The sequence below is a fragment of the Aedes aegypti genome, chromosome 2 (genome assembly GCF_002204515.2).
Source record: "Aedes aegypti strain LVP_AGWG chromosome 2, AaegL5.0 Primary Assembly, whole genome shotgun sequence".
Taxonomy (NCBI): Eukaryota; Metazoa; Arthropoda; class Insecta; order Diptera; family Culicidae; genus Aedes; species Aedes aegypti.
This window is the reverse complement of record NC_035108.1, coordinates 246,082,686-246,099,614: the sequence shown is the minus strand read 5'-3', so window position 1 is coordinate 246,099,614 and position 16,929 is coordinate 246,082,686. Positions and strand designations below refer to the sequence as shown.

Here is a 16,929-nt window from a genome sequence, read left to right as displayed (position 1 = left end):
AAATTCACATTCAAAATGCATTTAGTATCATAATTATTACTTATTATTACATAAGTGTTTGATACTAAAAACTAGTTTTAACTGTATTGTCATTTCTTCTCAATTTTTTTTTTCGGGGGGCCAAGGCCATGGTTCGGGGGGCCCCCCCTGGCCCCTCCCTATTTACGCCAATGCACATGTTTACAATCAAACTTTATATTTACATCAGTAAAGAGCCTGCCTTGTTAATTTTTATGCCGTGAAATGCTCAAGAAAAGCATTTTTCTTTGATCGCAGTACGCTGTTGAACAGAAATGTCAATTCAAATGGAGCTAACTGTGGAAAATTTCTTGACCACTTCTTGGGCAGAAATTTTTACTTTTCTTGAGCGGAACAGCATACTTAGCTTTAAAGGGTAATGCCGAGTTTACAGTGAAAACTCATTCTTCAAACTATAATAAAGAGAGCTTTTCTTCGAGTGTATAAAAAGGGGGATTAGTCATTCAGGTCGAAAAAGAGAACTTGCCAGTTGCTTCCCACTGCGCCGCCAGTCTACCCGCGAGTGTGTCTCTTTTTCTCCTTTCCCTTTCTCCATTTTCCGAAACGTCATTCGCCTTCGCTGTCGTCGTCGCAGTTACAGTTTTCTCTTCATTCGTGGCGGCGGTGTGGTTTTTCTGGTTTTCGTTCGCAGTGCAAAAGTGAGAAAAAATTCCGATTGAAAAATATTGGCCATAGGGAAACTGTGGTGATTCGGTGCGCGAAATGTCGGACAGTGGAAGCGGCTCGGACAATGACAGCGTGGTGTCGAATCGATCCCGGAAAAGCGGGGGATCCAATAGGAGCAGATCGATGTCCCGCTCGGCGTCCCGTTCCGTTTCGAGGTCGCGTTCCCGATCCCGATCGGGGTCCCGTTCGCGGTCACGCTCGGCGTCTGGATCCAGGTCCGGTTCGGATGTGGAACAGGTGCGGGTGAAGAAGAAGCGTAAGATTTCCGGTGGATCGGACGAAGAGGAGGCGGAAGATGAACAGGAACCAGAAGGGGAGGATTTGGACTCGGAGGAGTACGAAGATGACGAGGATGACGATGACCGACGCGGGGGAAGGAAAAAGAAAAAGAAGGAACGGTTTGGTGGATTTATTATCGATGAGGCCGAAGTGGATGACGAGGTGGACGAAGATGAGGAATGGGAAGAAGGAGCGCAAGAGATTGGAATCGTGGGAAATGAGGTGGAGGAATTTGGCCAGACGGCACGGGAAATCGAAAACAGACGACGTGGGACGAATCTGTGGGACAACCAGAAGGAGGACGAAATCGAGGAGTATCTGAGGAAGAAGTATGCAGATGAATCGATTGCCCGGAGGCACTTTGGAGATGGAGGAGAGGAAATGTCCGATGAAATCACTCAGCAAACTTTGCTGCCCGGAATTAAGGATCCGAATTTGTGGATGGTCAAATGTCGCATCGGGGAAGAGAAGGCCACGGTGCTGCTTTTGATGAGAAAGTTTTTGACCTATGCCAACACGGATGAACCGCTGATGATTAAATCCGTCGTTGCTCCGGAAGGGGTCAAAGGATACGTCTACATTGAATCATACAAGCAAACTCACGTCAAAGCGGCCATCACCAATGTGGGAAACCTGAGGATGGGTATCTGGAAGCAGGACATGGTCCCCATCAAAGAAATGACCGACATCCTCAAAGTCGTCAAGGAACAAACCGGTCTCAAGCCGAAGCAATGGGTTCGATTGAAGCGAGGCATCTACAAGGACGACATCGCCCAGGTGGATTACGTCGATCTGGCCCAGAACCAGGTCCATTTGAAGTTGCTTCCCCGCATTGACTACACACGATTGCGGGGAGCTCTCCGGACAACCCAGTCCGAGAACGATGAAAACAAGCGCAAGAAGAAGCGTCGTCCCCCGGCAAAACCATTCGACCCGGAAGCAATCCGAGCCATTGGCGGTGAGGTCACGTCCGATGGTGACTTCCTGATCTTCGAAGGCAACCGATACTCCCGCAAAGGGTTCCTGTACAAGAACTTCACCATGTCGGCTATTCTGGCCGAAGGCGTCAAGCCCACTCTAGCCGAGCTGGAACGATTTGAAGAACAGCCCGAGGAAATCAACATCGAACTGGCCGTTTCGGGCAAGGAAGACCCCGTCGGAACGCACACCTTCTCCATGGGAGACAACGTTGAAGTTTGCGTGGGTGATCTGGAGAACCTCCAGGCCAAAATTATAGCCATTGATGGGGCCCTCATTACCGTCATGCCCAAGCACGAAGATCTGAAAGATCCTCTCATCTTCAAAGCCTCGGAGTTGCGGAAATACTTCAAAACCGGAGACCACGCCAAGGTCCTCGCGGGAAGATACGAAGGCGAGACGGGTTTGATCGTACGGGTGGAACCGCAGCGCATTGTCCTCGTGTCGGATTTGACCATGCACGAGCTGGAAGTGCTGCCGAGGGATTTGCAACTTTGTTCTGATATGGCCACCGGCGTCGATTCGCTTGGCCAGTACCAGTGGGGTGATTTGGTTCAGCTAGATCCACAAACCGTGGGCGTTATTGTTCGACTGGAACGTGAGAATTTCCACGTTCTTGGAATGCATGGGAAAGTGCTGGAGTGTAAGCCAACGGCTCTGCAGAAGCGCAGGGAGAATCGGAATACCATCGCACTGGATGCGGATCAGAATCAAATCCGCAGGAAGGACATCGTTAAGGTCATGGAAGGGCCTCACGCTGGACGGGATGGCGAAATCAAGCATCTCTACCGCAATCTTGCCTTCTTGTACTCGAGAATGTACACGGAGAACGGAGGAATCTTTGTCTGCAAAACCAGGCATCTTCAGCTGGCCGGTGGCAACAAATCCCAAGGAAACGTCCTGATGCCAATGGGGCAGTTCGGATTCATGTCTCCTCGTATCCACTCGCCAATGCATCCTTCCGGAGGCCGTGGAGGTGGACGAGGTGGTGGTCGGGGCGGTCGTGGAGGCGCCCGTGTCAACCGGGATCGGGAAATTCTTGGCAAAACCATCAAGATCACAGGAGGGCCCTACAAAGGGGCCGTTGGTATCGTTAAGGACGCCACAGAGAGCACAGCCCGTGTCGAGTTGCATTCCTCCTGTCAGACGATCTCGGTGGATCGGAATCACATTACCGTCGTTGGAGCAACCCCGAAGGAAGGCTCCGTCTCGAGCTACATCCGCACTCCAAGTCGCACACCGGGAAGCAGCTACGGTTCTCAAACCCCGGTCTACTCCGGATCTAAGACCCCACTTCATGGCTCGCAAACTCCCTCCTACGATGTTGGTAATCGTACTCCGTACGGTTCGATGACTCCGTCCCACGATGGAAGCATGACTCCTCGCCATGGTGCCTGGGATCCAGCAGTCACAAACACCCCGGCCCGCTCCAACGACTTCGACTTCAACATGGAAGAACCATCCCCCAGCCCCGGCTACAATCCCAGCACTCCGGGCTATCAGATCAACACACCTTTCGCACCGAACACCCCCGGGAACATGTTCAACGCCGAGAACTACAGCCCATACCAGCCAAGTCCCAGCCCGAGTCCTTCCCCGTACCAGGTCGGCTACATGGGAACCCCATCCCCGAGTGGCTATTCCCCGGCTACCCCCGGAGCCCCCCAATCTCCCTACAACCCGCAAACCCCCGGAGCCAGCTTGGACTCGCAGTACAGCGATTGGTGTACCACGGACATTGAGGTCAAGATCCGCAATCACGACGACTCCCATCTGGAAGGCCAGAGCGGATTCATCAAAACGGTCAACAGCGGCGCCTGTTCAGTGTTCCTCCCTGCTGAAGATCGCGTCGTTACGGTGCTGAGCAACAATCTGGAACCGGCCGTTCCCGGACCCGGCGATCGGTTCAAGGTGATCTTTGGGGAAGATCGCGACTCGATTGGAGACTTCCTGTCGATGTCCGGCAGCAAGGAAGCGATGGTGTCGTTCAATGGCAAGAAGAAGATCATGCCGTTGAGCTATCTCTGCAAGGTGACGATGGATTAGACGATGGAGTACGCAGTTTTGTCGTAGCTTCAGCTTATTTGAATATTGGTGTGACCGTACGCTGTTGGAGCAAATGAATGTCGTTCGTTGTATTGATTGACTAGCATTTAAAAATAAGGTGAGCAATATTCAGTCTGGTATTCAAATTTAAATAGGGTGCTAACTACCTATAAAAAACATGCAAAGTTGGGGAATTTTAGAAAATTTTTTTCCGACTTGGAATTATCTCGGACATATGAAAACAAATTCTTGTTTGTCTATTCTCATTTCATGTTTCATCTAAATCAATTTTAAAATGTTTTTACAACGTTTAGCTTCGAACTTATCATGTGAGTGCGACTATTGTCCGCAGTCTCATTTTCTTCGGCAGGCAACCGTTCCATAAGAACTGCGGGTTAATCTGATATTCTTTCATCCGCAATTCAAAATCAACCTCGTTTCGAACCATGGTTATTCCAGTTAATTATGGCGTTAGGTTTGTTACTTGAAAAAAGTTTTAAATTAGAGCGAGCAAAAAAGTTACTTGTTCAACTTTTAAACTTTAATTTAGAAAGCTCAAGCTAATTTTGAAACTCTCACTTTTTGCACAAATATGCATAAATTTTAAGGTGTCCTCTATTTCTGGACAATTGACTACCAATATATTACCAATATATCGATTAATATCGGATGAAGAGGTATGGACCAATGGACCAATGCACGAGTTCACTATTTGACGATTGAGCGGAGCCGTGTTATTTATGTGACCATGGCAACGAGTGAATACGGCACCTCTCAAACATCAAAATATGGACCAATGCACGAGTTCACTAATTTGACATTTGAGCGGTGCCGTGTTACGTGACCATGGCAACGAGTGAATTTGGCACCGCTCAAACGTCAGATTAGTGAATTCATGCATCGGTCCATTGATCCATGGATCAATGCACGAGTTCACTAAACTGGCGTTTGAGCGGTGCCGAATTCACTCGTTACCATGGTCACATAAATAACACGGCACCGCTCAAACGTCAACTAGTGAACGTGTGCATTGGTCTATTGACCGATGCACGAGTTTACTAATTTGACGTTTGAACGGTGCCGAATTCACTAGTTTCCATGGTGACATAAATAACACGGCACTACTAAAACGTCAAATAGTGAACCCGTGCATAGGTTCATGGACCTATGCACAGGTTCACTCGTTGACGTTTGAGCGGTGCCGTGTTATTTACGTAACCATGGCAACGAGTGAATTCGGCACCTCTCAAACGTCACATTAGTGAACTCGTGCATGGACCAATGCACGAGTTCATTAATTTGACGTTTGAGCAGTGCCAAATTCACTGTCAAATCATATTCAAATTATTCTAGTCAGAAGTTCTTCATATCCAAGTGATTCAAGATTAATTGTCTTTATATTCAAGTGATTAATGTTGATTTGTCTGATCCTTTTTATATTTATGTGTTTCAGGTTTGATTCACTTCATTTTCAAGTGATTCAGGATTGCTTCACTTGATACTCAAATGGTCTATCTCCAAGTGATTAAATTCGCTGCATACCTGATTCACTTCATATTCAACTGTTTCAGGTTCGATTCACTTAATGTTCAATTGTTTTCAAGTGATTCATGTCTGTTTCACTTCATTGTCAAGTGTTTCAAGCTTGATTCACTTTATGTTCAAGTTATTCATACCTCCATCCACTTCAAGCAATTTAGGGCTGATGCACTTCATTTTCAAGTTAATCATGCCTGATTCACTTTATATTCAAGTGTTTCAGGAACGATTGACTGCATTTTCTAGAAATTCAGGGTTGATTTACTTTATATTTGAGGGCATCATTACTGATTTACTCCATTTCATTTCCATTTTCAGATCTGATTCATTCATTTACAAGCGATTCAGGTCTGATTTATTTTATATTCAAGTGTTTAAAGTTTGATTTAATTTATATTTTAGTTATTCGGGTCTAATTTGCTTCATATTTAAGGAATTCAGGTTTGATTTACTTCATGTTTAAGTAATTCGAGACTGATTCATGTGTGTGAGCAATTCTCGCTGAGACCGGCCCACTAATTTACACTTGGTCTTTAAAAATGTTTAAATTTATGCTCATTCGAAAGCTCTTGTCGAGTAACTAAAGGAACTGCATTCGGTTGGTCAAATTGATGGACCCCTCGATAGTTATAATCAAAACAGTTATTGAGGATCCCTCGATTTTTGCCAATTCTTGCCACACTCAAACTGCCATAACTCGAAAATTTCTTCAACAAACCCTTCACAATAACATGGGTTTGGATAGAGAAAACATAGGAGCTTCATTTGGAAAAAAAACAAAAATGTTTGTCGGCCATATTGGATTTTATCAGAAATATTGAATTTTCATGGTGTTCGCAACCACCGATTCTAAAAGTTTTTGCATCACTAGAAGGCTGAGCTAGTTTTACACTAAATATGAAAAAATCAGAGGTGTATGTTTTTTTGATCAAAAGTTATGTGCGATTTTGTAGACCATTTCTTATCGCGCTGGTGTAATTTGCATGCATATAACAGTGCGGAAGCGATTTACGCTTGCTGTGATGTATGTGAAATGTGAAAAATTATCTCTACAATGCTTAGCTTAAGATATTATATGTATTGGTGCTAGAAAGGACGGATATAGAAGCCCCCCTTCCCCCTCCTAGTATTGAAATATAATTACCTCTTAGTCTTGTAATGATCATTCGATTCGGTATCGGGCACACAACCTTGTTGTTCTCAGTCTAGATCAGGGTTGGGAAAAAATCTGAAATTCACTCTACAGTAGCCAAACAAAGCCAATCACAGTCAGCGGAGCCAGTGAAACTCACGCCCATCGCTGCTGTAGGCAAAAAACCTTGAAAATAGCAAAACACCCGTTGCTAAGGGCAACCCAAAATTACTGTAGAAAAATGTTCTATTTCCCGCTGCATTTCCCGGATTTAGAGCCTTCAATGACACTAATGGTTTAGAGAAATTCATGTACCCAACATAGGCTACTTGATGAGATTCACGTTTTTGAACTACTGTACTGGGAGAGCCACGTGATTTTCGCGAAATTCAAGCCTACTACTATTACCATTCCCAGCACTCTAGATACATCATAGGAGTCACACACAAATCATGCTACGCTCCAAGGGGTGGTGGAGGTCAGGCAGAGTGTGACAAACTTAAAACATCTTCGGAAGTCTGACACTTTGACTAGTCTTTGAGACCCATGACGAGATTTTGTATAAATTTTTGCAATTTACAGCGTATTATTTCAATCATTTCCAACAAATTTCTTGTGAGTTTATTCATAAATGGGTAAATAAACAGCGAGATACTTTAGGTTCTTTTGGTCAGATTTTTAATACGTTTTTGATCAAATCTTTGATATATTGCTTGGAAGATGTAATCTTGGATTTATGGCGAAAGTTTGTCAGTTTCATAGGAGATCAATAACATGTATGTATCGTTTTTATTGAAAAGATCTTTCCTTGGATTCAACATGAGTTTCGTCAGATCAATAATTTCTCCAGATTCCTGCCATGGGCTATGTCGCATAATTGCGGAGGCATTCTTAAAAGGTTGACTATTTTTGTATTGAACTTTGCCGTTTTATGGAAAAATTAGTCTAAGTTTAGATAGACAGAGCTGAAACTTGTATATATAATTCCAAAATATCTTTTAACTCCCTTCGCATTTTAGGGAGGGATGGTTTTTTTTATATTGCAACAAATAGATTAAATCTTTTTGTCCGAAATTTCAAACTAATATAATTTTTACTTTCTATCACTCTTTTCCAGATTATCTCTCACTCACCACCGACGCCGAAGCAAAAGAGGAGGAAATCGGCCCTAGTAATTGTCTCTGCAATGGTCCTTCTTGTATTTGCTGTATAGATTTCAACATGACCTACATCGATCTTGGTGGTCCAGGTTTGGTTCTTTGTCACTTATTCTCTAAAAGCAAGACTTGAAGACATTCCCTTCTCTCGTAGGTTGCGTCCGACTGAAGTATCTTTCGGCGGAGGAAGGCATTGCTCTCAACGTTTCCTACGGCGATAGTGTCCTGCATAGCCAGCGAGTCAAAGGTCCCGATCCGGCACCCACCTGCCTGAGCATGTTTGCCCGTCTGGCTCAAATGTGCGCCCGCTTTAAGGAGCTGCTTCCCACTGACGACGGTATGCGGGGTTGCCTTCAGCTGGAACCTATGCTGCTGGGAGAGGTCCAAATCGAACTGCCCCTCGGGTGCTTCCGGATGGGACCTAAAGGTGTGGAGCTTATCAAATCATCGGAGGACGAAATCCAAGAACAACAGCCAGTAGAAAGGTAGGTGTAACGGTTATCATTAGGGTGTTCGAGAAAAAACATCAATGTTCAAAATGTCATGGTAAAGTTTTACGCTGGTGAAAATTTTTCAAGATTCAAAAAAAATAAAGTGCTGCAGAACAAGAACTAGGAAAATTTCCAGGAGGAATTCATCAAGCAATTTCTTTAAGAATCCATTCTTAAGGCCGCACGGGACGTCATCATAATCACCCTATCCATTTCAAAAAGCAAATCCCAAGAACCACTCCATATATCGATGCGAAAATGTATCACTTTGATTCTATATATGTAGTGCACAACCCGATAAATTTTCAGCTTCATCGGTTCACTAAAACTCGAGATTTGCTTCCACAAAGTTTTGATGATTATTGTTAGAGTGAGACGAAAGATAGGGAAAATAACACGGTCTCCCGTGTCCCCTTAAAGGGATCGCTATGAAAATGGTCGGAAAAATAGGCGTTTAGAATATCTTCAAGAATGTTCCTCCATAGGTGATTCCACTGATTTCTTATGGATTTTTCCAAAGTTGTCATTCAGAAATTCTATACGATCTTGGCTAGAAATTGTCTTCAGGAATTTCTCCAGAGATTCCTTCTTTGATTTTTTTTCCAAGAAACTTCTCAGAGCAATTACTGAGTAAGGCATGATTTTTTTTCAAGAAAAAAATGGCTAAGATAATTATTGAAAAAAAAAAAACAATCAAATTCCTGGATAATATCCTGTAGAGTTTTCGGAAGGAATTCCGAACGGAATCTCGGAAGGAATTTGTGTTGGGACGATCGTAATAATTGCTGGTGTGAAACCTTCAATGGAATTCTGAAGAATCCATAAAGATTTTACTGTAGAAAACTCGACAAAGTTTTGGAAGAACTGCAGGAGTAATTCGTGAATGAAATGTTGGAGGATACATAGAAAAAAATCTTGACGAAACTTAATGGGGTTGAATCCATTGATTCCTGGAAATATTCTCAAAAGATTTCCTGGAATAATCCCTGCATGAAGGTATCAATATAAAAATTACTGAAAGAATAATTGGAAAATGTAGGAACTCATTGAGAAATTGTTGTACGGTCCTCTAGAAAAAAAAAAACTTAATTACTTTCTTCAAGAACTCTGGACTAAATCTTTGAGAATTTTCTGGGGAGAACTACCGTAAAAATCTTGGGAAGATCTGCTAGATTCACTACTGTGGAACAGTATCTGAGTAAATTTGCAGAATAACCCCTGTGTAAATTATTGTACGTTGTTGCGTTGAATTTCTTAAACTAAATTCTGGAGATATCCCTCGAATCATCTTTGGTAGAATTTATGTCTGAATTCCTGCCAGAATTTACTGTGGAGAAACCAGTAGAATTCCTGAAGCTTTTCCTCGAGGAATCTAAGAAGAATGTCTGAAGAATGATCGCGCAAGAGACTGTGAAGGTCTCTCTGGAGCCTCCAGAATTTCAACCAGGTTTTACTGAAACGATAAAAAAATAGTGACTTAAAACTGTTTTGTATAAAAAAAAACTTCAGACTTTTAATCAAAATTTTAGACTTTTTAGAGACTTGCATCAAAATAGTGAATAAGTCTCTAAAAAGAATAAACAGCCCTAAAAGTTGAGTTGTTTTACACAAATGCTATAAATTAGCATATATTTTATTCTAGGGTTGGCCACCATGACTTTTAGAACATTTACTTTTGTTCTGGGACACCCTAGTCATAATGCTACTGAGGGAAAAATGTAACATTTTCGCGTATTTCTAGCGCCGAGAGCACACCCCTCACTGCCGACGAGAAGAAGGAAGACGACGAACCAGCGAAACCGATTGCCCCGGCTGCGAATGTTACTTCACCGCTTTCCCTCCTGGATAACCTGTCAACGGCGGACATTTTGGCGGCGGTGAGCGAATCGACCGACGAGGGCATCGCCATGATCTCCAACTGGCTCGGGTTGGGAATCAACACCAAACCGGCAGGTGGCGAAAGCGACAGCACAGCAGAGACCAACGAGAAAAACGAAACGAGCGACAGCTCGTAGGGTGTAATGTGTGAGAGTTGAATGATTTCCTTGACCGGTTTAAGTTTGGACTCCTATCCTCTTATCCATTTCGGTTCAATCCGAACCGGTCACAGCAGATCTGTAGGTTATTTTACTATTTAGGATGGTGCTAAAGCATCATCACCCGTAGCGTATAGTTCATCTGCTAGTGATACGAAGACTAACTTATAATATGACATTCATTTGATCCAACAGCGAACATTTTATAAAGACTATAAAGTTTAAATCCACTCTGATTGAACAATTTATTCCATATCACATTCCTTGCAAAACTACCAGTGATGGGGTTGGTGGTCTACCGCTTCTGCTTCATAAGCAGAAGGTCATGGGTTCAATCCCAGGCCCGTCCGTTTCCTCGTACCGTAATCCGGGGTAACATTGATCATTTTTTTGACTATTTCTTAAATATTTCGTTTGGAAATGCAAATGTTGCCAATTTTATATTTTTAAAACAAGTACTGCCACCCATAGCTCGTGACTATATACTGTATTTTGTTTTTAGAAAGATTCAAGCATGTTTAAAAAAATTTTTGAGTGACTATTTGATTTAGATGATATGGGGTAACATTGATCATCCATGTAAACAACGTTCGGTAATGTTGAAAATGTCGTTACTTACTTAAATCATGGCTCCTGAAGCCGAATATGAAGGCCAAACGCTTACAAGTAATTTACTTTTTGAGTTATTTTAAAATAAAAAACTCCTCGAACCACAGAATACGCCTAAATGTTGGCAATTGAATATGGGAATTCTACATTCTTAACAGTAATTCGTTAATGTTACCTAATTGAGCATACTTATCACAGTTTTGACAACAGAATCGTTTTTGGCGATGCCATTTTTAGTGGGAACCGCATTTCCCTTTTTCATATCGTTTGCAGAACTTATGTGAGACATTAATCTTCGGTCGTGTCATCCTTAACCATTGAAAACATTGTTTCGAAAAGTTGATAAATTTACGCATAAGGTAAACGCAATTTTTTCAAAAATCTTCACTTTCATTAGCTTATGAATATGAGAAAGAGGAACACCATTCATGATTTGGAAATGTTCCATCAATAAATGATAATACGATATTGTTATGAGATGAGTCATTGCGATCAATGTTACCCCGCTGATCAATGATACCCCGGATTACGGTACTTTGTATTTGTATCTTTCACTTGCTTCTATCTACCACTCTTACTATATCACAGTTCATAACATTTGCTAGAACCCGAGACGGACAGAAATAAACCGTTTCCCTACGCTTCCATTCTTCCATCATTCTAAGACGCCTTTCATTGCGCCTGATACATAGGCAGACTGCTCACCATACCAGCAAGCCTCTCTGTCATAAAAAAGATTACCTTATCCCTCTTCACCCGTACCGCATGAACTGGCGTAGACGCAGTGGTATATACGGTCTTCCGTGGGATCCAGTTTGATGCATCATCAACTCCTTCCCTTTCCCTTCATTGGTCGGCATTTTGACGTGGCAGGCACCATTGTTGCCTAAAAATAGAAGATCACCAGCACTCATACACTGAGGGTGTCTGTTAATCCCAAGCAGTCATCTGGTTGGTTCCTTGTGTAAGTGCAGCTGATCTGGCGATACTGGAGTAACAACCACGGGCGGCCAATCAAGCTCAAGCTCAAGCTCATTCCTTGCAAAACTACCAATTGTATGGGGGGCATACACTTACTTACACTCACTTTACTTTAGCTGGTCCAACTTCCCTCAGGACCGCACTTCTTTACAATGTTCCTCCAATTAACTCGATTGTCTCAGTTTCTTGAAATCCTCACGCTTACTAAGTCTTGCTCCACTTGGCAAATCCACCTGGCTCGCGGCGCTCGATACAAATACTATTTTGCGGGATTGTTCTTCGGCATTCTTACAACATGTCCCTCCTATTATTACCCTTCCAGCCTTAGCAAATTTCTGGCTACTGCCGATATACCGATATAGCTATGTCCTGACTCCACACCATTCCGGTGTTCATTGTATTTCTTCTTCCACCTTTCGATCACTTCACGCTTCAATCTTGAGCTTCATCTACTCCTTCACTCATCCTCAAGCTGCAGCGATGGAAGTCCCGTTTTTCTTCGACAGGTCTCCAGCTTCACCATTGAGAGTGCTTTGTGAAGCCCAAGCAGGACAGTTCGGTTTTGCGTCGTCTGATTGATTTTGCTGACGGATTCGCGCGTATTTTCGTTGCCGGAGAATTTTTTTCCCCTGTGTTGGAGCGCCTTGCTGGGTAGTGCTTTGTGAAGCCCAAGCAGGACAGTTCGGTTTTGCGAGTTCTGTTTGATATTTTGACCTTGACGCTTGCTCCTGTGGGAGCGGGTGACGAGGGCAGGATCAAACATGTCGCGCGTCGGTCGAGTGAAGTGAAAAAGTTCCGCGATCGGTTAGTTCTGTTTGATCTTCGACCTTGGCAGTGCGTCAAGAAAGCCCGAGCAGTCGTCAGCTGTTTTCCCACTCGAGTCGTGCGCCAATTTTCTCTGAGTGCTTTTATATAGCCGAGCAAACGAGTTAAGCTGAAAGTGGATTGTTGCTGCTCAGTCAAGGATGACGGATCAATTGGTGAGCTCGTTTCATGCTACTATTTCTAATCTATAAAATATGTATGAATGCACATTTAACCGATACAACGGTAGGACGTAAATATGATTTTTCAACAAACTATGAATGGTTCGTCACTGTGAGTGTCGACATAAATTCTAATTCATGAAGTATTTATGTTTAACATTTTTTTGTTTTCAAAACACTCATTTCTTTTTATCTTTATTTTTGTAATTAAAAAAAAACTTTGAATGGTTCGACACTACAAGTGTAGACTTGCGAAAGGTTCACTTTATTCAACAAACTTTGGATGGTTCGCCACTGTGAGTGTCGGCATAAGAATAAGAGTGTGCTATGATGTTCCAGACAATCGAGTTTTTGTTTCTTTTCAAATAAGTAAAATATAATAACACATGCTTTCGTCCTGACAGCTGTAGGAATGTTACATTTAGGTATTTGTTCAACAAACTTTGTATGGTTCGTCACCTTAAGTGTCGGCATAATTTTCCTCTACATAGAAATTGTTAATATCAAATGAAAATATTATATTTTCATAAAAGCATATTTAAATTTGACAAATAACTATTTATCATGGTCTAATCACTTATCAAAGTGAATCCTTTGACCTAACGATCCTCCCCATTAACAAACATCCCTCCCAGTAACCTTTGTGGAGATGCAGAGGCAAACACGGTCTCCAAATAGCAAAGGTTACACACTAGCATTCCTTCGCTCAATCCCACCTGACTGCAAGGACGTGGCCGGCGCCGTTATTGACCTTGTATAAATAGAGGCACTGAATTATGCACACTGAAGAAGATTATGGCCAATCCCAGCCGAACTTTCTAGTTGATTCTTTGTGCATTTTCACTGACTTCGGTCAATCACGGAATAGTAACCATTGATATGTGTAGTCAGTCTAAGCTAAGCTAAGCTAAGACAGGTCTCCAGCTTCACCATTGACAACGGCTTGGTTAAAGCATTACTAACTATTTGGGCTTATTCTATTCTATGAGGTGATAATTGTCGGTTTCTTATAGCTCGACTCGACTCGAATGAAGTGACTCTCCATTTGATATTCACACGGCGAGTAACTTGGAGGAAATTATTAGAACAAATATACCCAAAGTGTTCTGGGAGTGCTATTTTAGCGTCAACATCGTTATCCTGTCGAACCCAAGTTTAAGAACCGTGGAAAGCATAATTAAAGTTCGTCACAATTATTCTGGTAACTATACCCATCATTTTCTTTGGAGAAGAGCATCAATCAAGGTGTGTGCATTTTACTCTGTAGCCAGAGTAAGGTGTTATCACTTGGCGATAAGTAAGGTGCCAGAGTAAGGTGTTATCACTTGGCGAAGGAGGCCATCTTTAACTTGCTGGCCGTCGCCGATGACACGTCTGTTTTTTTTTTATCAAGGAGAGAATGTTGAGGATGTTCAAAATCAAAACAAACATGACATAATGTTGCTGGAATACTATTTCAACAAAAATTTGCTGTCGCTAAATTTGAGCAAGGCGAAGTACATGTTGTTGCATTCTCCTCGACGAAGACTTCTTCCTCGAGCGCATCTAGGTATCATCGAGGTACATGGTCACATAATAGAAGAAGTTTTTGAATATCCTTTTTTAGGACTCTCATTGATTCAACCATGAGCTGGTCACCACACATTAACTGATTGAAAGGAAAAATAAGCTCCTTGTGTGGATTGATAAGGAAAATATCGTCGTTCGTCCCAAGTTCTTGGTTGGTGAAGCTATATTTCACACTAATTCATTCAAGACTGCAATATCTCGATTCTATCTGGGGTGCTGCGGCTAAATCTCGACTGAAAGAATTACAAGTATTGCAAAATAGATGTTTAAAACCGTGTTAAAAAACCGTACTTGTTCCCGACTGTCTCACTTTACAACGATGTCAATAACTCCATATTGCCCGTGAGAGCGTTGTATGAGATGCAGCTTATCGTATTTATGAAACAAATTGTGCCACCCTCATCCGTAACTCATCACAACATACCGTTGAGGTGGATGAATAACAACTGCTCATCCAGACAAGCAGGTAATCTGTTCCTGCTCAGACCTAGAACCGAAATGGGGAAGAAAAAGTTTACATATATTGCCTGTAAACTTTACAATCCCTTGCCGCCCATTTATACAAACACTAATGAGGTGTTTCAAACGTTTGCTGAGAACGTCGATCAAGCAGAATTTTTCTAGTTATTTAATTTGATCGTATTTGCCACTCGTCCGTCGTCCTTTTTTCTGCTTTCCTCTTTCGCCACCAAGATTACTGCCACCCACCGTCCGCAACCAATTACCGCCTACTGCCTGCCACCAACCCACCGCCACCTAACGCAAATCATCCGCCCGCACTGACCGTCGCCATTCATCGCCACCGTCATCGCTTCCAAATTCATTTGTCACCAATATCTAAAATAATCTTTGAATATTGAAATCCAAAAATTTGTTCATAATGTATTAATGTATGCAATTGATTTATGAGGTTCGTAGCAAATCCCTTAAAAGAGTACAACTAACTGAAAAATGTTAAAAGCTTGTAAAAATGTTCGAAAAAAATAATAAAAAGTAGATAGATTGTATGCCTATTGAAGAAGAAACTCGAAAGGAGTTCACTTCAACGGGTTTTTCTTATAGGGAAGGTGTATCGGTATTCGCCATGTACCAGTTATTCGCCACCCCGGATTATTTACCATTTTACGACATATACGGTTGCCAATTGTTTAGTGTTCGTTAAATTGCTTTAAGATGATATGGAAACATTTTTGGAAACCGCAAAATTTTCTCTGAAAATAATAGAAAAAAATCATTTTCCTTAAAATGTTTGCTCCTTTGCACCTATTTTTCGCCATGGTGTTCCTGATTCGCCACCCTCCATAAGAAATCAACGCAGGTGGCGAAATCAGGAACCCCCATCTATATAAATAAAAATGGATTGGTGTTTGTATGTCACGAAATGATTTACGAACGAATCAGCGGATCTGAATGGTCCTTTCTCCGTTTTGTTTGTCACGGGTTCCGACGTGTTTGCCGGGACCACTAGTTTTTAATACAAACATAAAGTTTCTGATTAGTTTTCATATTTTCCTTGCTGAGCATGGATTGAAAGCTTTCGTTTAATGTATTGACAGTAACCAAAGGTCTTTTGATTTATGTATAAACGATTTTTTTTCCTTAGGGTGGCCAAAACTGGTACACTTCCCCTAATAAAAAAAAACGTTATGTTCCGTAACCGGTCGTTTGAGAACGTCGCGACCCTTTGGAAGCCCACACAATAGATACCTCAGCCAGCGCAGTTGCTGGCTAGTGTAGTGTGCTATTCCTATACCTAAAAAACAATGCGCTCTAGGGCTAGGCATTATATATATAGAAAGCGTTGTGTTTGGATGGGCATCTAATTCTTCCGAAAGAGGTGCACTTTGCGAAAAAGGACCTCGTGATTATTGAGCTGAAATCGAATTCTGGTTAACTTTTGCGTTCATGAGTCCTCTCATGGCATAGTGGTAACTCACCCCAACTAGAGATCGGGGAGTCGTGAGTTCGATTCTCACTGAGAAGACGTGTAACTTTTTCGCAAATCTTCACATCAATTTGTCCATCTAATCCAATTGCATATTATATATAATGTTTAGCTTTTCGGTAGTTGTTAAACTTCCACTCGGCTGGTTAGCCGTAAACCACGATTCATAATTAAAAACAAGTAAAAAAACGTGTTGATAAAAAATGGAATGCAAAAATGTTTGTAGATACTCAGTTGGGGATGGATTATCAACTGCAGTTTTTTGCCGATATTTCGCGCTGTGCGAACATTTTAATTAGCAGTGCTAAATTATGTTAAGTAGTTCACTGTAAATGAGTGGCGGATTGCAGGGGAGCTTCGAAAGGGGAATTAGATGAGTTTGTTCTAATCAGCAGCACATGATCACAATTGGGGCCTTCCTTAGACGAGGGGTTAGAGTCCGCGTCGAGTGGTCTCCATTTCGTCCACAAGCAAAT

General features: G+C 42.2%; 1 protein-coding gene across 1 annotated transcript; it reads left to right on the top strand.

Moving 5' to 3' along the window:
* Window positions 1-592: 592 nt before the first annotated feature.
* Window positions 593-10,593, top strand: LOC5578151 (transcription elongation factor SPT5). The gene is made up of 4 exons (XM_001663673.2): window positions 593-4,126; window positions 7,797-7,928; window positions 7,991-8,321; window positions 10,069-10,593. The coding sequence occupies exon 1, from the start codon at window positions 742-744 to the stop codon at window positions 4,006-4,008; it is 3,267 nt and encodes a 1,088-aa protein (XP_001663723.2). The 5' UTR covers window positions 593-741; the 3' UTR covers window positions 4,009-4,126; window positions 7,797-7,928; window positions 7,991-8,321; window positions 10,069-10,593.
* Window positions 10,594-16,929: the final 6,336 nt, after the last annotated feature.